The sequence below is a fragment of the Aptenodytes patagonicus genome, chromosome 10 (assembly GCF_965638725.1).
Source record: "Aptenodytes patagonicus chromosome 10, bAptPat1.pri.cur, whole genome shotgun sequence".
Taxonomy (NCBI): domain Eukaryota; kingdom Metazoa; phylum Chordata; class Aves; order Sphenisciformes; family Spheniscidae; genus Aptenodytes; species Aptenodytes patagonicus.
In genome coordinates, this window is record NC_134958.1 from 16777580 (window position 1) to 16802477 (window position 24898).

General features: G+C 38.3%; 2 protein-coding genes across 6 annotated transcripts in view; both read left to right on the forward strand.

Moving 5' to 3' along the window:
* Positions 1 to 17427, forward strand: part of RNF111 (ring finger protein 111) — a 54842-nt gene extending 37415 nt beyond the window's left edge. For all 5 annotated transcript variants that reach the window (XM_076348296.1, XM_076348294.1, XM_076348295.1 and 2 more), the window contains 6 exons: positions 2965 to 3090; positions 3881 to 4007; positions 12956 to 13048; positions 13995 to 14090; positions 14974 to 15101; positions 15671 to 17427. In XM_076348296.1, coding sequence (XP_076204411.1) covers positions 2965 to 3090; positions 3881 to 4007; positions 12956 to 13048; positions 13995 to 14090; positions 14974 to 15101; positions 15671 to 15788 — 688 coding nt within the window. In that variant the 3' untranslated portion in view covers positions 15789 to 17427. The remainder of the gene's footprint in view (positions 1 to 2964; positions 3091 to 3880; positions 4008 to 12955; positions 13049 to 13994; positions 14091 to 14973; positions 15102 to 15670) is intronic.
* A 2281-nt stretch (positions 17428 to 19708) lies between these two features.
* On the forward strand, positions 19709 to 24833 carry CCNB2 (cyclin B2). Its single transcript, XM_076348297.1, has 9 exons — positions 19709 to 19805; positions 20768 to 20896; positions 20977 to 21102; positions 21506 to 21676; positions 21750 to 21908; positions 22243 to 22479; positions 23349 to 23489; positions 24119 to 24229; positions 24545 to 24833. Exons 1-9 carry the CDS (start codon positions 19776 to 19778, stop codon positions 24644 to 24646), a joined length of 1206 nt encoding a protein of 401 aa, XP_076204412.1. The 5' UTR covers positions 19709 to 19775; the 3' UTR covers positions 24647 to 24833.
* Positions 24834 to 24898: the final 65 nt, after the last annotated feature.

Below are 24898 nucleotides of genomic sequence, written 5' to 3' on the forward strand. Positions count from 1 at the left end.
GCATGTGAATCTCAAACTGTTAATTGCATGGTTAGGAACTGTTAGTATTAAACCATGGTAAGAAGTGTCTTTACATACTGTCACAGTCACGTGAGCATTAAGACTGAACTTGTTCCATTACATCTCTCAACAGTGTCTCCAGGTAAGGTACAAATAGGGCATGGAAAAGAAGGGAAGCTCATGTTTCTCTTGCCCATTATTCATCCTCCAGATAACAGGCAGGAATTCCTTTTCAAGCTGGACAGCCTAGAAAGTACATCATAAGCTCCTTTCAAATGTGTTCCTTGACAGTGTGTTTTGCCTTGTTGATGCTGTTAAGATTCTTTTTATCTAACTAATGCTTTAAAATAAAATGAACAATTTATCATAAGAGACCATTTGCCAGGTTTAATTCAGATTTAACCTTAGATACTTACCTAGCTTTACTGTGCCTTTATGTCTTTAGAAGAGAGGGAAGAGACTGAATAATACCTGTATGAGAATGTGACCAATGTTGAGATGTAGCTTTGGTGATACTGTTTAAGAGACGCTACTGTTGTTCCTAAACTAGATTCATGACACTAGTATCAACAGAAATTGGGTCAGTACTGGCTTGGTATTCAGTCACAAAGTAACTGAAGTTATTTTAATTCTGGAGATAATGCTTTTAAATATCCAAGAGAATTTCAAGAATGAGCTCTCTAGTTGTTGCTCCTAACTTTATTATAAAATTCTACTGGTAACTAACTTAAAACTGATTTAGAAGACAATGCTTAAACAAAATTTTGCTTTAACTGCAACTTTTGAGGCAGTTTCCAGGTAATTCATAAAAATATCTATAGTCAGTAATTGCTCACAAAGTGGCACATGACAGACTTCCCCTCCCTCATCCCCCAGGAAAGTCAAATATAACCCTGCTTTCTCAGTCATTAAAATTTTGATCTGTCCAAACCTATACCTGTTCTTTTGTTATCTTTGCTATGCAAATGGCATAACCTCTAAACACCCTAACCTAAACATACAGGCATGCTGCTTGTGTATGCCCATGATTATGCAATGATACCCAAAAATTAATTTTGGAACATTCAAGCCAGTGAATGTGAGACAGCAAGATAGCATTTTAAGGAACAATAATAGTGGTAGCTATCTTATCAGTTCTGGAAACTTTCTGGTAGTTCGAGGACTGGAAATGTGAATATTGGCATTTCTTAGCCTAGTGAATTTTCTTTGTGTGTATAGCAACTGTAGTCAAATGTTGATAATAGGTTCTTCCTTGACATTCTCTCTGAATTCACCAATCTCAGGTCAGACAGTGTCAGCTTGCTCAGTGAGGTTTCTCCTCTATAGTTCTGTTTTGTAATCTTATGAAATTGTTCCACCCTTGGTCTTTTGTTTCTCCTCTAATCCTCATAAAAATTACATGCAAAATCAATACCGTAGGTGTCTTGGCCCAACCTTATATAAATGAGATTATGCTCTGACAACCAGAAACTTGTGTGTATTCGCTCTGTTATTTAATACACAGACTGAGACTGCCAGCAGACTTTGCAGTTCCTTCGATTCCGTGTCCCAGCATCTCAGAATGTTCTTAAGATGTTGTTTCATCCTTCATTTCTAGATAGAGCATATGGGATAGTCTAGCTTGTATACCTTCTGTCTGACAATATAGGACTTTTTCAGGATTGGAAGAAGAGAATGGTTAGAGGCCTCTTCTCACTGTTATGTCTCAAGTGTGGGTACAACAGCTATAACTTCCTTAAGGTCTTGGAATTGGCCACAAAATGAGCAAAAGGCAGTGTGTGAGGGTGCACTGCATTTGTATAACATACGGATTTTCTGTTTATTTAAATCTGATCACCCACTTTATACTAAGATTGTGAGATAGCAGCTTAGGAGTTTTACATTCATAGAAATAATTTCAAATGTGTTTCTTTTAAATTAAGACTAATTTTAGGAAAAATGGGCCTACATGACATTCAATTTTTATTGAACTATGGAAGTTGTTTTGCTGTGTTTTTTAATTAAAATATGTTCATGCAGATATTTCCCCATAGTTACTTGACAAACTGAAGGGAGGTGAGACTAGGAGTAGGCTCTGCTGATAGGTCTGTTCCCATGTTGGTCTGTACCATTGCAGAAAACTACTACTTCTAACACTTATACAAGCTTGACAGATTTCTCTGGAAAAGTGTCAATTTACAGTGATTGGAATAGTGTGCTGTTAAGTAGCTTTTTACTTCTCTAGACATGTGAATTTACAAAATGTCTAGTCTACTTTGTCAGGTAGTTTAAGGTAGTTGAATCTGAAGTCAGTGTACTGATTTTGGCAAAATCCAAGTTTCTAGGTTGAATAAAAAAAAAATACTGTCTGCGTTGAAAGCAATGGAGAGAAAAATACCAATCCATTTCTTTCTGTAACTGGGAAGTGGTGAGGTAGCAGAAGTCAGCTAGCAGGTTTTTTTTGAAGTTTTTTTCCAACACTGTAGTTGTTGGATACCAGCTGGTGTGGAAAAAACTGTGTGCTCTTATTACTTGAGCTATGACACAAACATGTTTCAAGGAAAATTACCTCTGATTAGTGTATTAAGTGTCCCCTAATTACTTTTGCTGGTATAGTTTTACTAGAAATAAACTGCAGCATAGCTGTGAGCGACTCTGAATCTCAACATGACCGTCATGTGGCCTTTGCCTTCCTACCTGCAGTTTGAGGTTAGGATTAAACCCTTTGTCAGTCCTTCTGTAGTCACTTCTGCCAAGTGAAGGGCAGATCACAGTAGCTGAAGCTGGCTTTGTCTTTGAATATTAAATCTGTATTATAATTAGTTTCTAACTTATATCTGAAGTTGAAATGAAAATACTGTATTGGGAGTTTTATTTTTTTAGTTTAAATGCATTCCAGTAATTCAGTCTGTAACGATTATGGATGTTGCTTTCTTGATACTAACAAGTATGTGAAATTAACTGTTGCTGTTTTATGTTGTTTAGACGTGCTCATGAACGGCCTCCTCCGCATCCTCACAGAATGCATCCCAATTATGGTCATGGGCATCACATCCATGTGCCTCAGACAATGTCTTCCCATCCTCGACAAGCTCCAGAGAGATCTGCCTGGTTAGTAATCAGATAGTATTTTAGTTTTTTGGGACTCAGGACAAAGGACCATAATGTGCTGATCACAGTGTTGATAATGCTGTCTGTGATTTTAAAAAGTGCTGCATGCACCTGTAGTTTAAAATTTGTAGACATTGATATGGCTTTGAAATACTGCTTTGAGTACTCAGTATCTTAAATATATTTCTAGGGGGGGTTATCCATTGCTTTTAAAGTGGAATTGAGTGTTACTGACTCTAGGTAGTTATTTCAAGAATTGATTTTAAAATAGGCAAGTAAAACATTGCTGAAGACTGTTCTATTTGTGCTCTTTGTAAAATAGAGGTTTGGATTTGAGTTACAAGCTAATTTATTTTCTCTCCTCTTTGTCTGAACTTACTTAAAATTGCATCAAGCCCACTCATGAAGGTTACACTTAAGTTCCACAATATTTTTATTATAAAAAAGAGATACTTTTGACCATTAGGGAAGAGGTGCATGCGTGACAGCTGCTTTTCCCACAGCATGAGCTACGGAGAAGACTCCACACTGATAATAGTCCTGGGCACAATAAATGTGGAGTTGTCTTTACTGATTTATCATACTAAATCTTCACAGCTGATTTAAAAATAACTTTTAGTTATGGTAGGATTAAGATGATTCTTTAGCAAAGTTTAAATAAGTTTAAAAAAATTCTTATGTAAAACTGTTATGGTAGCTGTGCTGTGTTGTATGCTTTCCAAAGCAGTGGAATTGTATCTAGGAGTCAAGATGTACCTTTACTGTAATGCCACTTTCATTCATGTGACAGGGAACTGGGAATTGAAGCTGGTGTGACTGCAGCTACTTACCCTCCAGGGCCTTTGCATCCTCACTTGGCCCACTACCATGCACCTCCTCGACTTCATCATTTGCAAATAGGGGCTCTTCCTCTAATGGTAAGGAGATAGCTTATGAAAAATGATGATCATTGGTGATTGTAATTACTTTGTTTGTCAGGAAAATTATTTTAAGATTTACTGCATTTAATTGGACATGTAACATTGCTGCAAAAGTTAGTGGTTCAACTGAAGAAGAAAATACTTCAGTGTTTCTGTGTGTTGCTCCCAGATAGGGAGCTAGAACAGACTCATGTCTAAGAGAAAACAGTTTAGGACACTAACATTTCTAACTTCAGCTCTTGTAAAATGAAACATACTTGAATTAAATTGTCACTTGCATTGCAATGCATTGACCCTCTGCATCTGATTTTTAAAGTTCAGATTCTTCTTTAATGAGCTTTGGGTTGTTAAAGGTACCAACTTTCCACCCAGTGCATAAGGATTAGCACTGGTGCTTTATTTTTAAGGTGTGTATACAGCGCAGCTAGAATTCCATCTAGAGATTTGGTTGTTTTCAAATAATATTTGGTGTTCATCAGCCTAATTCTGTGTGGTAAAGTATATAATTTTGTAGCATGAAGTGTTATAAGCAGCAGAAGTGTGAGGGTAAACTAGTCCCTTGTTACACATAACTTTTTTAAATCTACAGTAGAAAACCAAGGAAAATCAGCATAACTTTCTGACTTTTACAGAGTATTATTTTTGAAAGAATGTTTGTAGGTTTATTTAAAATAGTCTTAATTTTATTTAATGAAAATTCACAGAGACACAAATTTAGTTTAACGGAGTATGTTTAGTGTTTCTATGTGGTATTCTGTGTGGCTAACCCGTATTATTTAACCCTCTTAAAGCTAGGTAATCTAATCAAAATTGTGGGCTGATCTGTAAGCGAATGCTAAAATTGTAATTAAAAATCAGCCTGCAAGTACTTGTCCATCCGAAATTCCTCTGTTAGTTGCCAAAATTGACATCTAGGCATTGAACTGTAAATTTACAACCAATACTGTAATAGCTGTCTCTTCATAGTCTGGTCTTAACGTTGCTTGTTCCTTGCTATTTAACCAACAAATGTGATAATAATCCTCAAGTACTTCCCTGAGATATCAGGGTTGGTAATTCATTGATGCACAGCTTGCATGCTTACCACAGACTTTCTAGAGCAGTCTGTAAAATTTGGTATTTTAGTGTAGCCAGAAAGATTCTTACTGCATAACCTTATCTCCTGTACATCATCTATTCAGATTAAGATTTTCTGCATTATTCTTCAGTTAGGTGTCTGTTTTTTCAAGTGGATGAAAAATGGCTTGCCTCTCTCACATTTATTTCATGTGTTATACTGTAACGAATAACACCTGTTGCTTTAGATCCTCAAAGAGGAAGGGCCCTCCTAATAGTTCAGGGAACTGCAATTGCATTAGGATGCAGCAAGTTAAACATATGCCTATTTTATCTCATTTTCTATAAGGGCTAATAAGTCAATTATGGGATTTATTTCTACTATTGCTGTGAAGTTTCTAGAAACTTCAGAGTTCAGCTGATCCTTATATTACAGTGTGATGAGAAACTTTTAACTGTATTTTCACTTTCATAGCGGTATTCCTACAACTAAAATGTTGCTCAAGCAAGTAGTGGGGACCCCGCTGCTTATCTTCTTTTTAGCAATAGAATGGAAGAAAGCTGTGATAGAGAATCTTTAGAAGTATTTCCTGAATGTGTGATAAAATACTTTAGGAAAGTCTTGCCCTTCTGCTCAGTAACTGCTGTTACTAATTGATAAAAGTGTCAGATGAAATAGGGTTCTTTAACTGTACAGAAACTTGTGCATGTGTTTGTGTAGGGATATCTAATCCTCATAACAGTAATTCACGAATCTCTGGATGAAATGGAATTGAAGTTGTTTGTATTTTGAGTTTTTGTACACACTGTACTGACAGCATGTTTTACAGTGTATAGACTGCTGTAAACAGTACTTCCCCAAATGTTTGGGATCTGTTTTGAACCTTGCTGTGATCAGATTGAGTGTTACAACTTTGAAGTTGTGTTCTGAGTCTCTGACGAATTTGAAGTGTAGTCAGATTACATGCACTAGAAGAACCATAAAGGCAGGTTAGAGCACTGCTAGAAGTTATATATACAATGAGTTCAAAGCATTACAAATGCCTTTTGATGATTCTCCCCCTTCTATGGCAATAATGAAAGCCAAAGTTTTCTTCATTTGCATGTATGTGAGAGTACAGCATGCAGCAAAATTGACTTTGAATATAGAGCAAGTAGTCAGCGAAGTTTTTCATCTAACAAACTTAACCGAATATTAAACAAAAGTGCCATTTTAGTTTTTATTAAAGAGCAACAGCTTAATTGCAGCTGTCACCTAGGTTTTTTCATTGTAACTTTAGGAATAGGGGCAGGGGAGGAGAGGCTGAACTGTGATTAGAGTCCCTCTGCTAAGTGGTTAATGTTATGAGGAGTGCTTTCTACTTTCAGTAAGTGCAGAGGATACTAAATAGCAATTTACAAGGCTCATTAGTTGTATTCTTGATGCAGATGTTGCCAAATGTTGATGTTCTCCATTCTTTATTGGGGGGGGGAGGGGGAGTCTTTTAAAGCAACTCATGCAGTAGCTCAACTAAAAAAATTGTGTTGAATCCACTTTCTGAAATAGCATGCTGCTCAATAGGCAGTGTGCATTTTTTCCTGTCTGTTCTGGAGTACTAAAATCCCTTCAAACTACTGCCAGACCATAAAGGGCATAATGGATTATTTGGGCTTTAATGACACTAGTACTCTGATACATGAATTTCAGATTTTAATTGGATGCAGATAAAGATTAGGTTATCTAGTCAGTGCTGGAATGTAGACTGCAGTTTTAATCCTCAGGGAGACAAAATGATAAAGATATGTTGGGGGAGATAATTAGTGTTCAGGAGCTCTGACAGTCCGAATGTGTGTGTGTGTGTGTGGGGGGGGAATCTCCTTTTCTATTAGCTTGATTGAAGAAACTTTCACCTGTTTAAATGTTGCTTCAGGAGTAATCCTAGATTAAAAGCAGTTAAAAAGAGCTTCCTTCATATCTATGTAGCCAAGGATTAGGCTGCTTCCCTCCTTGATTTAATACAATTACTTTGTTAGGCATGATCCTGGCATAGAGTAGTTTCTGTTCCCATCACTACTGCTTTAATGCCTTGTATGTGCTTGAGGAAAGATCTTCTGTCAAAGTGATTTTTACTATAGATTCCATTCTGGACAAATATCCATTCTGCGAACTTGAACAACATTTTTAGGAAGAATCAACTGAAGATCAATGCGTGGCATAACTAATGAAACATCAGACAAGTCAGACACAGGAGACAGAGGCTTTCTTTGTTCTTCTCTGATGCCAGTGCTTGTTGTTAGATGCCACTTCAATTTCTGCTTACTCTGAGTGACTTTGGCTGCTCTTTTGGCACTGTTGATGAAAGGCTTTTTGAGTCAGAGTGCCCAGCACCAGTTATCATATCTGGGTGGACAGGATGGGAATTTCCGTAATTTAATAAGCTGAGATGGATGTTAAAAGGAACGTGACTTTTTAATAATGAACTATATACCAGCCATAATTCTGACTAGCCAAACCATACTTACGGCTGTAACGCGTATCCAAGCAGAATTCCTTTTCTTCTGTTGCTTCAGGAAAAAAAAGGCATCCTAGTTTGTAGTGAAATCTGGAAGGGAAAAGTCCAAAAAGAAATCTCCAGAAGATGTTTCTAAATTTGAAATGGTCCCCTTCTCTATACTGCCGGCTCTCCTGTGTCTCATGTTTTCCAGATGTTATCCGTTTACGTGAATGACCAGAATGCTATGCTTAGCTGTAAAATCGGTTACTTCTTGTAATTGCAAAGATGAGAATATTTCTAACAATTTTTCAGGCTTCAAAAAATAAGAAAGGACTAAAAAGGAGAATAATGTGTTATTTGCTATAAAGTTTCAAAAGTCTGCAGACGTTCACTTAGAAATTGTAATTGAGTTCAGCTTTGAAACAGGAACTTGCTCTGAATATGAGTGTGTTACTAGGACACTTAAAATCAGTGCTTTATGTTTTAAATCTGCTCTGTTAAAGAAAGGGTTATTTTTATGAATTGGATTTGTTCCTTTTTGTCATTTAATGGGGGGTGGGATGGAAGGTTAAAACTATAAGGTCTTTTTTCTCCCTCCTTCCACCTTCTCCTTTTCATAATTAAAGAAGAAAAACAAAATCTCTTCAGCTCTAAACTGATAACTAAATTTTAAATGGAATATAGACGTGAAGTGAGCAGTGTTCCCTTTGTGCCTTTTAACTTGGTATACTTTTACTCTTGTTTGGGTGAATAACTAACTACAACTGGTCTGGGATTTTGGCTATTTAAAACTTAAGCAACAAACCTGCCACTGATAGAGTATTCTATTCAGCTTGTTGTTTTTAAAACACGCAAAGCTGTCATAGATACAATTTTCAGATCATATTATGCATAGTAGTGGGATTTGGTGGTGGGTGGTTTTTTGCTGTTGTGTTTTTGTTGGTTTTAGTTTCTGTTTTATAAAATATATCTTAAATAACGGAGGCTATCTACATGACTCAAATTGTTTCAGCTACCTGTTAATCAAAGAAGTTCCTGGGATATGCTGTTCCAGTCTTTTGACTCCAGCTTCTTCTGCCTTTTTGAATAGTGTCTTGTTGATTGTGAATTGGGGGGGGGGGGAATTATCTGGACTTTACAGTTTGCTAGCTATGGTGTGATAAATCTCTATAGGGTTGATGCAAGCCTTGAGAAAACTCCTGAATTTATTTGTGAACCTAGACTGCAGCTTGCCAGTCAGAGGGAGATTTCTGGATCATAATTTAAACAACAGCAACAAAAACGTTACTTAGGGGTAACTTAACCTCTCTCAGGTGTTACACATCCAGCTTTCATATGCTGTCCCCCTTTTTCTTCTATTTCAGAGCCTTACTGTTTTTTTGCTTTAACTGTTGAATGACTCGGAGTGGTTGAGGTCATCTTTACACCTAGTTGTAAAAATTGGGAGGGATTTGGAGGTATAGGCCAGTAGGTCCCAGTACATTATGGTAGATGTGTGCAGGTCAGAATAATATCACTCAGAGTGTAGTCATACAAGTATCACAGCTCTAAGAGATGCAACTGTTCCATACAAAAAAAAGCTAACAAACTGCCTGTAACATATCTGAACACTTAGCTTAAGGCTGTAACTTAATGTAGCTATAGTAGTTCAAGGTGAACTTTAGGTTTGCAATAGCCTTGATTAGCTGCATCAAATTTAACTGCATTTTTCAAATAAGAAAATGGACTTTTGTAATGCAGCTGCTACTTTTTTCTTAATATAAACATGAATTACTGTTCTACAGCTTTTTGTAGAACATAGGCTATTGAATAGCACTCCTTTTATCTTCCCCTCAGACACAGATACATTTAGGTTTTAGTTACGCAGCACGCATAACTTGTTCCTTTGCACAGTGTCTCTCTATAAAAACTGCAACTTTTCCTTGTTTGAATTTGGCTTATTAAGATATTAATTGATCAGCTTTACTACTTTTTGAGTATTGTTGTGGTCTTAAGCAGTTAACTGGATAAGGTTATTGTTGGGATTTGTTTTAATATGTATGAAGATCATACTTAATGTGAACCATTGAATAAAAGGTTGGGATGGACAAGATAAGTAGTACCATACAATGGAAGAATATCTTCACTGACTATGGCAACTGAAAGGTAAAAAGATCCTGGAAAGATGGAAGGTGTTTAAAGGAAGGTAGCAAGGAAGAAAATCTTCCCTGCAGGTTAGCTGTTTCGAACTGGTTCAGAATGTTTGTGTTGTAAATGGGTCAGACTTGGCCTTGAATTTTTTAGTTGCTGCAAATTTTTGTGGTAGTGGGAAGTGTCAATAGAAAATGCAAAACCAGAAGCAGATGATACTTGTTCTACAGAAAACAAACAGTTCTTGGCAAACTGTTACTGGAATTTGCAGGTCCAGAGTCTATTGCTTTAAAGTATATATTATAATTTGACTGTATCCAAAATAATATATACAAGCACTTACTGCAGACTAGCATTACCTTTAACTCTTTAGTTACTTCATTAGCTTTAAGTTTTTCCTTTTTTTTACGTTCAATATGAAAACTTACTGAAAACACACTTCCATTTGTGTGTGAAGCTGTTTCAAGAGAGCTGAAATCTTCTCCTTGCATTTGAAGCATGATGGTAACTGTCAAAGGGATTTTAGTTAGACTGTTCTTAGTTGGGCATTATTGATAGTTCTCTCTTGCCCATCTTTCCTCCAGCTTGTAGTCACAAATATAATTAGTTAAAATCTTGCTATGTTAGCAGACTGCTTATTCTGCAGGCATAAAAGAACTGTTTTTTCTTACAGAGGTGGCTTTTCAAAATATAGCGTTTTACTTGGCCAGAAATCTAAGCTGTGCGCTCGCAATATTTTATAAAAGAGCCTGTACATAATGTATGTTCAGATAATTTTGCAGAGATGCTATGCCATTCCCCATCAGGATAATATGAAGGCCCATTTATTAGCATGAAAATGTATTGTCCCACCCAATATTTCTGTTGTCTTAAGTTCAGTAGTTTGTTGTGGTATGTACTCTGAGAAATTCTTGGTTGGTTTTGTAGTGTTAAATTTATAGGTTTCTTAAATAGATAGTCTCCAGTAGCAGAATTTGTTCCAAATGGGAGACCTGTCTGAGTGCATGTCACTGCAGTTGGTAAACTCTGACCTTTGAGGCAATTGGAACTGTAACTCTTGCATTACAGCAACACACTGTGACTTTACAGCTCCTATGACGACACAGTATCTGCACTATCAGATGCATTGCTTTCCAACAGAGTGTTTTCAAATCCTGGTGAATCAAAAAAACAAGCAGTGAAAGTCACTCCTGAGACTTGGGTTAGGTTTTGTCAGGAGTCTCCTTTCCTCTGAGTGGAGGCGATCGATTCACAATGTAGTAACAGGCAATGGAAACTTCCAAATGATGCCAAACAGATCTATGCCTAGTAAAAACCTGGGACAACAAATAGGGTTGTAGCGTAGATGAGTGACCTAGTTCTTTAAATGCGTTTTCTGTAATTGGAAGACGAAGTAGAATTACATGCTTAAATGCAGAATGGATCATAAATCACCAATTATCTGAGATAGATTTCTTACAATGTAGTTTTTACAAATTACCATATTTTTAATGCACTCTCCCAAATTCCTGTTACAGCCACAGTTTATAATTGTCAAACAGTAAGACCTGTGACACCAACAGATGTTACTTACATGAAATGTTTAGGTATGCAGATGAATATACATATTTTGTGATATAAAATTCTATGTTTGCAATCATATTGAATTCATGTATTAGTGTATAATCTCTGTAAATACATTCTGCATATTGCATAACAACTTAGATCTTTAAATTGGTACACTGTTGGAGTTTGCAGCAGTCATCCTGTCTTGCTTGTTTCCCATCTCCAGCTCTGATTAGGACCAGACCAACAGATATTTAGGCTGCTTGCGAGAGAGGCACCCCCTGTATTAGGATTCTGGAAACATTCTGAAAGTTAAATCTTTAGTTTCTACTTACTGTGGCTTGTAAAAAATCTAATACTAATACTGTGGCTGTATTTGTGCCTTATATTGGCACTACATGGTCATCATTTAACAAGCAGCATGTAAACTGCTTTAAAATAATCAGATTCTGTTTTTCTTTCTGAAAAAAATTATTTAGGGCAGAGAAATCTTTTCTATCCCTGTCAGCTTTTAGTTACCAGGCTGGATTTGAAAAATACAGAAAGGTAGCTTATTGGTCTGTTACGTGAGTAACTTTTTCTAGGCCTATGCTTTCTCACAATGCATTAATTCAGTTTTACACCTTTATATATGTTAAGCTTAGAAGTGTCTGCTGGAAATAAGAAAAGCCACACATGAATACCTGAGTTCATGAATAATATCTTGGATGTCTGACTTGTTGACAGCCTCATGAGATGAATTTTGAGCTGTCATATACAGCAGCAGAGACGTTACCAGCTGATAGCACAGAAAGGAAGATAGTCCTCAAGTACTTAACATTATTTCCAAATGAACTGCTGCTTACAGTTGTCATGTCAGTGCACTCTACATGATTAAGTAAACTGAATCTGCTGATCATTTGTTGGTTTTTTTTCACCTGTTCATTAAAAATTGCTGCTGGTGTGTTTCTGACAAAAAGTCAATACCATTATTCACTCATCTTGTGGGGGTAAAAATGGAACGCAGAAGCCCTGCTGTGAAGCTGGTCCTTAGTATATTAACTACCTCTCTGCTTTCCTGTATGAAAAGCACTGGTACTTGAATTGCCTGTAGGGTATGTCACTGGACACTGGTATTTTGTTCACTGCTTGTATCTCTTAATATGCAAGGAAGTCAGCAGATGCTTGAATATAGAGTGTATGTAGAGTTGCCTGTGACTTTAGATGTGAGTTTTGGGTGTTACTTTTTTTATCTGCCTCTAAATTTGAAGTGTGTCTGAAGATGTTCAGTTGTTTTGGGTAAGATAAGGATATTGGCTTTTTTTTCCAGACTGAGTATTAGCCTTGTTTCTTCTGTGGTACCAAAAACTTACATTTAAGAATCTATAGCAAGTCCTTTTTGTAACTTCATGCATAGCTTTTAGGTGTTTTGTTTACAAAAATAGGTAGATATTTATGGCGGTTTATACAAAGTAGGTTGAGATTTTGAGACTTGGGAAGTGAGACCAAGCAATACGTAATGCAGATGTGGAGAGATTATAATAGAGGATCTAGTCTCACTTCTGTTTTGCTTCTGGTTATGTTTAGAGAGCTCAGAGTGGTGTTGTGTTATGCCGTCAGTTGGAATTGTATGCTCAAGCTGAGGAGTATAAATAATAAGTGATTCAATAAAAGCAAAAGGATCTTAAATTTTACAAAGTGAACAGTAAAATACTGAAACTGTTCTGAATAGGTTTAACTTAACGTCTACTGTTTGAATAGGTACCAGACATGGCGGGCTACCCTCACATCCGTTACATTTCATCGGGATTGGATGGAACATCATTCAGAGGCCCTTTCAGGGGCAATTTTGAGGTTTGTAATAGAATAAAACTAGATATATGTCAAAATGTGTCATGAGGGAATATGGGGAGGGTATATGGTAGAGTTAGTTCTATATATAGATGTAAAAGAATCATAAAGAAAATACCCTTTATTTATAGAATGACCTCACTATCGTGAACTGGGATAAACGCATATTGAAAAGTCAGTCAATAAAAGGTGCCCTGGACAGTGTAGGCTTAGGTGGTTATTAACTGACAGTACATCTTGCTCTGCCTACCACCCCAGTCAGTAGGATGTAGTATTCACATGATATGTTGGTAAAAGGTAGTGGTGTCTCTGAATAACTGTGCCAGGATCCTCCTAGTGAGGGTGAAACTTGGCAACTTTAACAGTGCTGTCCTGTTTGTTATGTAGTGCAGGAGTTGAAACTGAGGGAAGGGAAAAAAAAAAAAAAAGGAGAAAATAAAAGGTATCAGATGCAGAGAGTTAATGACCTAGTCCACTGAAAACATCTTCAGTGACATCTCATGGTTCTAATAAACTCATTGCTGGAGAAGAATAAATCAGTCATTGTATTTCAACTTAAGCAACTTTTTTTTTTTTTTTTTCTTCTAAGCCTTAATGACTGTTAGAAAGCAAATACATAGTGCATTTTAATTGCATTTTCCTCATTAGACACACAAGTATGTGTGAACATACTGATAGCCATTCCTAGCTGACAAACAATTTCTAATTGTTTTAGTAGTAAAATTAGTGTTTCCCTATAACTTAAAATACCAGGCAGTATTGTGTGGGTTCTTCTACAGAAACCCATCACTTTTCCCAAACAACATATTCTTTTTTGCTTTGTTTGTATTTGAATAAGTTGGGAATTGAGAGTTTGTCATTCTGCAAATGGGTTAGAATAAAATTAATATTTACTCAAAGTAGTTGAAATAACAGTTCTTACACTGTTTATTCCTTGATAATTTTTTAGGAGCTGATTCACTTGGAGGAACGATTAGGCAATGTTAATCGTGGAGCAACACAGGGAACTATAGAAAGATGCACATATCCACATAAATACAAAAAGGTAAGGATTTCTCAAATTGTGGTCTGTCTGTATTATTTCTTTGAAAATGTAGTAACGTTTTGGTTTAGCTTAAATCTGCAGAAATGTCAGCTTCAAATAGTGCATGTTTTCTGTATCTTGCAATTTCAAGGACTGTAAGCAAAGCTTGCAATGCCAATTCTTTCACAAAGAAAATAAAAAATTTGGTCCCTGGATAAAGAGCCACTGTAATGTGATAAACAAAAGTGGTTTGATATGATTTAATAACTTGTCCAGCAGTTATGAATAGCCTTGTGAGCAATGAAATAACTATTGGTAATAGCTAAATTGTCGACAGACTTCAGTGGTAACTCATCGAAGTAAGGCTTTATTTTTGCAATAAATTCTTCATGATGCTTACCTGCTTGGTATGTATAATTTTAACCTTTACTCTGATCACATTAGGAAGACTGGGACACTAGGAAGTTTTGAATCTGGTACAGAATTTTGGCAACTTAAGTTGTCTCTCAGTGGAGTTTATTATACTGTAATATGGAATCCCATCCACACTTACATAGTGTTCACGCTTGATAAATAGTGACTTAACATACTAGGTTTGAAAGGATTTTTTTTTTTCATCTTCATTAATGAAATGAAGATATTTATACATAGACAGCAAGTAAAAGGACTGGTTGCAACAATAGGAAATTAATATATACACAGTCCAGTAGACTTTTGTAATTAACAATAGTTAAATAAATCTGAAATGTCCTGTGATTTTTGCTCCAAGTGCTAGTTCTTGATTCATTTTGGTTCAGATACATCTGAATAAATATTACGAAATGTTTTCAAAGAAGTATGTGTTGAATATGTATTAAAAACAGATTTTACTCAGTTTGTCAATAATGTCATCTCTACTAATAAGGTAACAACTGATTGGTTCTCACAGAGGAAACTGCACTGCAAACAAGATGGGGAGGAAGGAACCGAAGAAGACACAGAGGAAAAGTGTACCATCTGTTTGTCTATATTGGAGGAAGGTGAAGATGTCAGGTAAATAGTACCACTGAATATGAGAATATGTTAATGTTCTGGCTCTGAGACCATAATTGAATATGGCCCTCTACTCTTTGCAATACTCCCTAGATTAACAGTTACACTTAAAAACTATCTGTCATTGAACCAATAAATAAAACAAGCTGAAATTCAAAACGCACATTGTTCAGTCTGTATTGTCTCTGGGTAGAATGTAGGTTATTTTCTTATGGTCTTCTGTAAGTTGACTGTCTGTCTTACAACATGAGCCCAAGCTGATACCCTGAATTAATCGGGACTGTCGATTTTAGTTTTTCTGGAGTAATGCTACTTAGCTATAACAGGTTTAAATCAGTGTAATACAGCAGAAGCTAGCTGATGCTTGACTTCATTGCCCATAGCCATTTATTCTTGGAACTAGGCAAAATGCAGGTTCAACTGGAAAGGCTAGTGAAACTTGCGGAAAAACATGCATGTGCAAAAAGAATAGACACCTCAATAGCAAAACCCACATTACCGTTTTTCCAGTGGGTATGTTGATATGGAAATGCTTTATTAACACTAAGATTTTTCTGTTCTGATGACAGGCGCCTTCCATGTATGCACCTTTTCCACCAAGTATGTGTAGATCAGTGGTTGATTACTAACAAGAAGTGCCCCATTTGCAGAGTGGACATTGAGGCTCAACTGCCTAGTGAAAGTTGACACCGCTTTCCAGAACTCTTGTCCTCCCTCTCGCTCCCTCTCATCCTTCCTGGTACTGCAGTCAACCAAAGATGGCATGACTTACCTGCGCAGATTTGGAAGCATTGAACCTGGAGTGCTGGCTCTGCTATATGGTACAACTAATGCTAGACCTACAGTTTATGTAGAAGACAGTTGAGTTTCAGTGTATTTATAAAACTTTTTTTTAGGTTTTACATTTTTTTCTTTTAATTCATTACTGTATTTTTGCATGGTTCCTTGTATTGCATTTGTTTGCACATATTATGGGCTTTGTGACCCCAAACTTGCAGGCAAGATTAGCTGCTTTAGTAAGTAGAGTTGTGTGGTCTCTTTTTTTTTTTTTGTTTGTTTGTTTTACATAGTATCGAGCTTTGAAAGTATGATTTCACTTATTACTAACCTCGGATTCCTTAATTTAATCAATCATATATTTTAGTTTAAATGTATAAAGATCATCTAGAAAAGGATAATATTATGTATTGAGACATTCCTTAATTAGGAAAAAATGGCTGCTGTATATTTACAATATAAATTCTGAGTCAAATAACATCCTTAATACTGGGAACAGAATATGAACTGTATTCAGTCTGACTGATACATATAGCATACTCATCACCAGAGTTTTTGTCTGATCAGATTTTTGTGTTCGTTTTTAAAATTTCAGCACAATGCAGATATATTTGAATGTCAATATTAAACATTTAGACTGCTGTTCAGATTGTATTTATCATTTTCTTCCTATGTCTAGAAATTTGAATCCCTAACTTAAATATTTGCTGCTGTGAAACAGCTGTAGTGAACACTAAATGTTGATTTCAGTTAGCTGGATTGTAGATACTTGCAGATTGAAAGAATTATTAGGGAAATGGAAAAAGAGCTTAGAATTTGTTTGGTCTTCTGCTAACTTAAGTTGAAGTATCTGCGCACATTGAGGGGGTTTTTTGGTTTGTTGGGGGGTTTTTTGGTTTAGTTTTTTTTTTAAATATGAAACCATTCAATAAGGACTTAGAGCTGTAGGGGTTTTGGTTTTTTTTGGTGGGTGGTTGTTTGGGTTTTTTTTGGCAGATATACACGCATTCATAGAACTTCTAAAGATTCCAGGCTTGTCTTGGGATTTTTATTAGTTTTAAAGTTAATAAAGTTAGCTAAATCCACTTGTCTCTTGTTTTATTTTTCATTAGTAAATTGAAAGCCTGTAAATTTCTGTAGAAATTGAGACACAAATTATGTGGTTACCTAGTTTTTGCCTTGATCATAGATTCCCTCTTTATAAATTACCAACAGTCCATCACTGATTGAAATATTTTCTATAGTTAAGATTTGCTGCATAATATAGTATATAGAATTAAGTTATAATGTACTAACATTTCGCCTTTGGAGGAGGTTTTAATCCACATCAGGATTCAAGTTGCTCATCAACATTCTTTCACATATAATAGATTATAGTTTATTTAAATGTGCTCAACATTGCAAAATGCAAATGTGCAAAAACATTGCGACAGTATTACTGTCATTTTGGAAAAGGTGTTCCTCGGGGATCATATATGAACATGTCAATAAGCTTGCATTAAGCCACCTGCTTTGTAAGTGGATTAAATAATAAATACCTTCAGTTTCTCTTGTCTTTGTCTTTCATAATCAGATTAAGTGTAAAATGGTTTACAGTAAACCTAGAAGATGAACTGTTATGTTTACACTAAAAAAAGTGATCCATTTATAAATATTACCTTATCTAATTTGATGCCTGTTTTTGTCTGGTTAAAGCTGCTTCCCTTTTATATTTTTTTTTTTAATCTGTTAGGAGTAGCATTTGCCAGTGCAGTGTCTATTGCTGGCAACAAATGTTAACACCTCTGGCACTGAGGCTGTAAGTGGAGAGAAATGTTATTCCAGCATGTGTGATAAATGGACATTTTCAAGCTTAACTGCATTGCTAAAACTGAACTTTAAAACCACTTTGTGCTTGTACGATGGGGGATATGGGAGAGAGGCAACACATGATTTGACTGCTTCAAAACCTGACATGGTTTTATGCTAAAGCTTCTTGAACATTACGGCTGTAGGAAACTGAAAGTGAGTATGAAGTTGAAGCTGCATTGGTAAAAATCAATAGAAGTAACTGGAAGGACTGAACCAGACGCTTTCTGTTCTTCAGTGATTGTTGACAAGGAAGGAAGTTAGTTGACCACTGATGCTTGAAGTCTGATGATACTCACTTTTACAAGTTTCCAAGGTACTTGAGAGACATGGGACAAAAAAAACAGGGCCTCTGAAATAATTGAGACCCTGGGTATGTGATAGAATCTATTTTGGCTTCCTTACAGGACAAAGAAGCACAGGTTTGGGGGATTTTTTTTTTTTTTTTTAAAGGAAATCTTTTATGCGCCTGATTTCGGTGCCTGGTACTTAGAGGTATTTTAGTGGTCCATGAATTGACTTGTTTTATAACTGCTACTGATACTGTCTTGCTTTTAAATGTATGCATAACATTGTAATGTGATGTTGAACACTTAGGTATTTGCCAGGAATCACAGTGTTCTGATCTTACATGCTATTGCAGGGGCTAATAAAGCTGCAGCCTACTTCTGTTCCAGAAAGTTGTGACTTAACCATAATGTAAGGGAAAGAAAAAGAATAGGCTTTTGATTTTGAAAATTTCCACCACTTACTGTGCTTTATATGCTTAGATGCATTGCCTTAAGTTTTCTGCGGCATCTTTGACTTTGAAGATAAGATTCTCAACAGTATGCATCAAATTACTTTTCATATAAAATTCCATTGTCAAAAGAAATCCTTTTGTATGCAATAAATAAAATGTTAGACTGGTATCATTCAAAATCTGTTTCTTATGCAAGTTTTTTTTTTTTTTTTCCTTTTGCCTTGTTTTGCCTTTGTTAAGTCTTGAGCTGTAAAAATTCTTCCGCATACATGTGTTCTTATAGGTACTGCCTAAGAAAAAATTCTCTCGGTGAAGGATCAACATTTAGCCACAGTTAAATATGTTGATAAACAGAACCATCTGGAACTTAGGAATTCAGGAAAATGCCCTTTTGAAGGATATCAAAATACTAACTTGTGCGTATGTGAGTAAACATACAATGCCAGTTTTGGCAGGTTGCAGAACAGTGGTAATGTCAGTTTGGGCAACTGCTGTAGAGTTGAAGTTCCTGAATCTCGGGACGAGTTACTAAACTGGCTGATACTAGCTTGTTAATAGCTGCCTGACATGCCTTCCTGAAGTCGTATGTGAAGTTTAAAATAAAAGCTGTAACATGCAGCTGTTCGGACTAGTTTCCCACAGCGCAGGGTACCGAGCTGCTCTTTTGGATGAGGTAAGCCACCTCCGCAGGTACGCTGTAGTATTTACGTCAGCGTTGCTGAGGTTTGGTTCCCCAAGTACGGACGCTCCTGAAGGCGGCTGCGCCTCCAGCCAGCTGCCATCAGTAACCGCCATGAGAAGCGCAGGCGCCAGCGGTGCCCGGGCTCTGCTCGGCTTCCCCCGCCCGGGCCAGGGGCCTCGCCTGCCTCTCCGCAGCTGCGAGTGCCGCGGCAGCCGCAGCCCGGCTTTTAACTGCCCGGGTCCCGCCATCAAGTGCTCCTCGCGGCAGGCGGCGCGGCTGTACGTGCGCTTCCGGGTAAAACCTCCCGCTTTGTGACCCGGGGCCGCCGCCCCGCCCCGCCCCGCCGCCCCGCCCCCTCCACCTCTGCCCTCGAGCGCGTGCACCGCCCCCCGCACGGGGCCTGGCGTGCCGGACGCCGTTCAAACCGTTTCCTGTTTGGGAGGGGCCTGAGAGGGTGGACCAATCGAGCACGTGCATCGTACGAAGCTGCCCAATAGGAGCGCGGGAGGGGGTTTAAGGGGAGCCGCGGCGGCACGAGGCGGCAGTCGCTGGCTTCGCTGGAGGCGGGAGAGGTTCTGCGGGGAGAGGCGCTGGGCGGCTGCGGCCTCCCCTCACCTCCCTGCCGATGGCGCTGCCGGCGCCGCGCCGCGCCGCTGTGAGCACTGTTTGCACCGCGGGAGGGGGACGGGAGTCGGTCCGGCGGAAGGGGCGAGCGAGGGGGCGAGATACCCGCAGGCCTTGCCGCTTATTCCCCTCAGGCAGCTAAACGCTGGGGCCGCGGCGCGAGCGGGCCGGAGAGGGCTCTGCCCTGCGGTAAGGTGGGGGGGTGGCGGCTTTCGGCGCTGCATCTGGCCGGGAGTCCCCCTGCGCTTTTGCGGGTACGGGCAGCGGCCGGAGTGGAGCGGGGGCTGCGGCTGGGTTGCGGGGGGGTGGGTGGGCTGAAGCCGGGCTGAGCTCTGAGGGAGCGGCGGTGAGGGACCCCACGGTTGGAGGACACGGGCGCTTCACCCGGCCTTGGCCGCCTGCTCCTCCCCCTCAAAGTGTGGGGAGGGTGTGCGGGAGGAAGGGAGAAAATTAAAGCTACTTAACGGGAAGGTGGAGGAATGGAATACAAGAACCTCTTTTCTACGGTGTCTGTCTGATGGTTTAAACTAAACTCCACGAGAACATCTTGAAACCTGGTGGTTTCTTTGCTGTGTGCAACAAAGGACGTTTATTTTTGTATGCATAACACAACTTTTTTATTTACGTGGTGTGTACGTAACAAATTGCTCTGTTCATCTTCGTGGGAATACTGCTATAATTATAAAGTGTGTAAATAAAATAAATAGCTAAGTAGCAGGTAAGCATTCTAACGTTAAAAGGTTGTCAGTGAGGAAGAATGAGATAGGGTGCGTTGCTCTAACCTTGCAACGCAGTTTCAGAGAGTGCAGCGCTGTCTGAAACGTATACAGAGGAGACTTCTTCCTCTGAGCATGTATGAACGGGTAGGAAATAAAAACTGGCTGAGTACTGGATAGCATGCACAGAGGTACAGCGGTACGGTGGTGGTAAGTGTATAACGGATCTGAAAATTAAATAAAGTTGGTCTCTGAAGCTGCAATTTTTTTGTAATAGGTCACTAGAGGGGTGGAGAATGCTGTGACTGAACTTAAAAGTAAAGGCAAAACTCACCTTACTGGCAAAAGGGGTGCTTTGGAAGAAATAGGAAATAAAGTTGCAACAAGAGGAACACACATAGCTAAGGTAAAGGAACATTTGAAATCTATCTATAAGGAAAAGATGGATTACTAGCTCCGTACTAATAGTAATTGTTTTCACTACAGAAAACAGAATGCTCCAAAGCATCCATAAAGCCTACAAAAGGACCTAGTAAGATGACAAATGTAACTGTACTGCCTAAACCTCCGGCTGCTGTGAATCGAGCATGCAAAGAAACTGGCGTTCCGAAGGTAGGAAGTAATGACACTGTTCTGATTCTTAATTTGATTTGCAGCTTAGAGCTCTAACTTCAGAATAGTTTATCTGTAGATGTATCTCATTTCCCTGCTGAAAAATCAAAGCTTCGGTAGTGAGGTGTTTGTTTAATGTATGTTGTGCTTAAAGGCTAACATTAAAGTGGCAGAACTAGCTGTTGAAGTACTGGATGAAGTTTCTGCTTTAGCTGGCAATTACTAGGAGGTCTTCTGATTCTGTCTGTATGCCATCTTGGTGAAAGCTTGCCGCGCTAGAATGTAAACTCGGTTTCAACTTTTTCTATCTTAAGAAATTGTATTAGTAACTGGAAAAATGTGGAAATGAAGGAACATTGCAGCTTAAACAGTAGATGCGTAAGCACTATGATCTGTTCCTTAGGTTCTGTCTCCTGTCCCTATGGATGTATCTATGCAAGAGGAGGATTTGTGCCAAGCCTTCTCTGATGTGTTGCTCAACAATGTCGAAGACATTGATGCTGAGGACTGGGGGAATCCCCAGCTGTGTAGTGACTACGTAAAAGATATCTATCTGTATCTGAGAGAGCTTGAGGTATGACATACTGAGTCTGCGCTTCTGCAGTATAGTGTTAATCTTGTTGCTCACACAGCTCTTTCTCCAACAGCTGCAGCAATCGGTCCGTCCGCATTACCTTGACGGAAAGATGATCAATGGGCGTATGCGTGCAATCTTAGTTGACTGGCTTGTCCAGGTCCACTCAAGATTCCAGCTTTTGCAGGAAACACTGTATATGTGTGTTGCAGTTATGGATCGCTTCTTACAAGTAAGAAAGATATCTTTCAACTTGTGTTTGGATTAGGAGACTTGTTCAATGATTGTGCTTTTAAAGGAGTTTAGGATTTATCCTTTCTTTATAAATCTAAGAACTTAGGTAATCTGCTCTTTGTGTAAGAGCTCTGTATAATGTAGCATCTTAACTCTGAGGCTGCGGTCCTCTTTGATCCTGTCATTATAGGGACGCTTCTGACTCAAAGTGGAAAATCTCATTTACATTATAAGAATGAGCACTGTCATACTGGTATTTTAAACTGATAAATTAGAATGTTTATCTAGAGTTTGACATTTTGGGCTCTGCTTTTTAAATTCCTATATTGCAGCGTCATCCAGTACCTCGTAAGAGGCTTCAGCTGGTGGGTGTAACAGCACTGCTTCTAGCTTCAAAATACGAAGAGATGTTATCTCCTGATGTAGCAGACTTTGTTTACATTACTGACAATGCCTACACCGGCAGTGAAGTTAGAGAAATGGAGATTATGATTCTTAAAGAGTTAAACTTTGATTTGGGACGACCTCTTCCAATTCACTTCTTAAGAAGAGCATCAAAAGCTGGGGAGGTGGGTACTTGTCCTCATTATCTAGAACTTTTCTATATGTGTAAGGTCTTACCAGGATTGCTTCTGGCATTTTTATCATGTGATCTTACTTGCTTTCTGCTTACGTGCTGGATCAAGAAATATTCAGCTATGAAACTCCACCATGTGGAGTAACGTAACATCACTGTGGCAGCCAGTAGCAGTTCACATTTGTATTTACTGGGGCCTGTGTTCAGTCTTAGTGGCAGTAATTTTACTGTTGGAGTAAACTAAACATACCTAGAGCAGAACCCTTGTTTTCAGAATAATCTTTTGTCTGGTGATCAGGGTATTCCCTAGTAAAAGGGGAGGAGTGTTGCAGTTCATGATTTTTGGATGCAAATATGGTATTATTTACGAATCAAAACATAAGCTTTCTTTTTGACCTGACCCTTTTCTCCTACCTCAGTAGTTACACTCAAGTGAACTGCCCACACTTGAAGTGGGCCTCAATTACCTCAACAGACCACTAGGTAACTCTTGGAGTTAGCTGACTGCTTTAATAAGGATCTCCTTAAGACATTTTACACACACACACACCCCCTTAGTGTATTACAGAGGGAGCACTTTTATCCCTGGCTGGGCACAGCAGTGCCCGATACTGCAGCCTTCTGTTAAAATCCCTCACTTGACTTTGTGTCTGAATTCGAAGTGGCTGCTAGACTAGCCTAGTTTGGACTCTGGTCTTGATTTCGAGATGAGTGCCTGTTAGAAAGTATGGTCCCTAGACCTTAATAAAGATTTTGTTGACTATTTCTGTTTCGTCAGTTAATTAATACAATAAAGAATCCTGAATTATTATGATAAAGTGAAGTGAAACTTTGTGGATTAACAAACTTTCAATCTGGTAGGCTGATGCTAAGCAACATACGCTAGCAAAATACCTAATGGAGCTGACACTGATAGACTATGACATGGTTCACCATCGACCTTCAGAGATTGCAGCTGCTGCATTATGCTTGTCCCAGAAGATTCTGGGACATAACGAATGGGTAAGTATTTTAATCAATCAATCAAACTCGTTAGGAGTTTTTTCCTTCAGTCAATTGAATTGAACAATTAAAACAACTACTTCAGAAAATTGCATTTAGGTCAGTAATAAAGCTGGTGATCAAATGACAGTTGGACAGCCCTGATGCATAGCTGCAGGTAGAAAAAGGAATATACCACTAAAAACTTAGTATTTTTTTGGATGTGAACACTGTGTTATGAAAGGATTATTCTCTTGAAAGTATTGAGTTACAAAAGGCCATGCTGTAAATAAAAGTAGGGTTTTTTTTTTTGTTTTTTTTTTTTTTTTCATAATTCTCACGGTACATGCAGAGTAACGAAATCATGGACCATGAATAGTGAATTGTAATTCAACTAGTGGTTACTCTTGCAAGGGTTGCTTCTTTTATTCTCCGCACAGTGTAGAAATGCGGTTCTTGGCATTGATGTGTCCAGACTTCTGCTGGACACCAGAAGTTATTCTGGATCTGTCGCCTAAACTGACAGTAATACAGTTCCTAGCACTCAAGGCTAGCGCATGAATCTTAGGGCATTTGCTACCTGGAGTGATTGTGCCTTGAGCAGCAATCTCCACTTCATAAATCTCAAATTTCTTACCGTTATGCTGCAGGGCACAAAGCAGCAGTACTACACTGGGTATACAGAAGACAGTCTTGTGATGACTATGAAACATATGGCCAAGAATGTGGTCAAAGTAAATGAGAAGTTAACAAAATACACTGTAAGTATAGCTACTTTTTGATGTTTTAGAAATACCTTTGCTGCATATTGTGGTTCTGTAGGTAAAGGTTCTGTATGTTATCTTAAAGCATATGCTATTCTGACAAGCCTGTGAGAGGATGTTGCATTAGTACCAACTTCAAAACACTTTGGACAAACTGTGCTCTTGCTACTTTGCAAGCTGGTTCACTTCTAACCTTGTTTGTTTGTTTTGCTTGTTTTCCAAGCAGTCAGGCTAATTGACCCAAAATTATCTGCCTGAACTTAAAGACTGTATGTGTATATCTTTTGTAACACTGTTCCTCTACCTCTGCAGGCTATAACGAATAAGTACGCAAGTAGCAAACTACTGAGGATCAGCACAATCCCTCAACTGAGTGGCAAGATAATCAAGGACCTGGCTTTATCACTCTTATGACAACCCTAGGCAGCCAAGTCCTGATGGTATATGCACTTTGTCCTCATTTGCCTATTGAGGCAAAACTGCTGGTTTTTGTACGTAGCATTCCAGCCTTACCGCAGACACTTCAGACTCACGCAGAAGGTGAAATTTTAAACTTGCTTTGTAATAGAATGCTCTACCTAGAAATAAAGCTCTTTTTTTAAAAAAAAAAAAAAAAAAAAAAGTACTGTGACTCTTTAAGGCACTGCCTAGACATGTCTGCAATCT

Bases quoted from the DNA above. Each gene is read 5' to 3' on its own strand.
- CCNB2 (XM_076348297.1), top strand. From the start codon at position 19,776: ATGGCGCTGCCGGCGCCGCGCCGCGCCGCT. The intron at 19,806-20,767 runs GTGAGCACTGTT...TTTTTGTAATAG, and splicing joins CGGCGCCGCGCCGCGCCGCT to GTCACTAGAGGGGTGGAGAA. The intron at 23,490-24,118 runs GTAAGTATTTTA...GTTATGCTGCAG, and splicing joins TTCTGGGACATAACGAATGG to GGCACAAAGCAGCAGTACTA.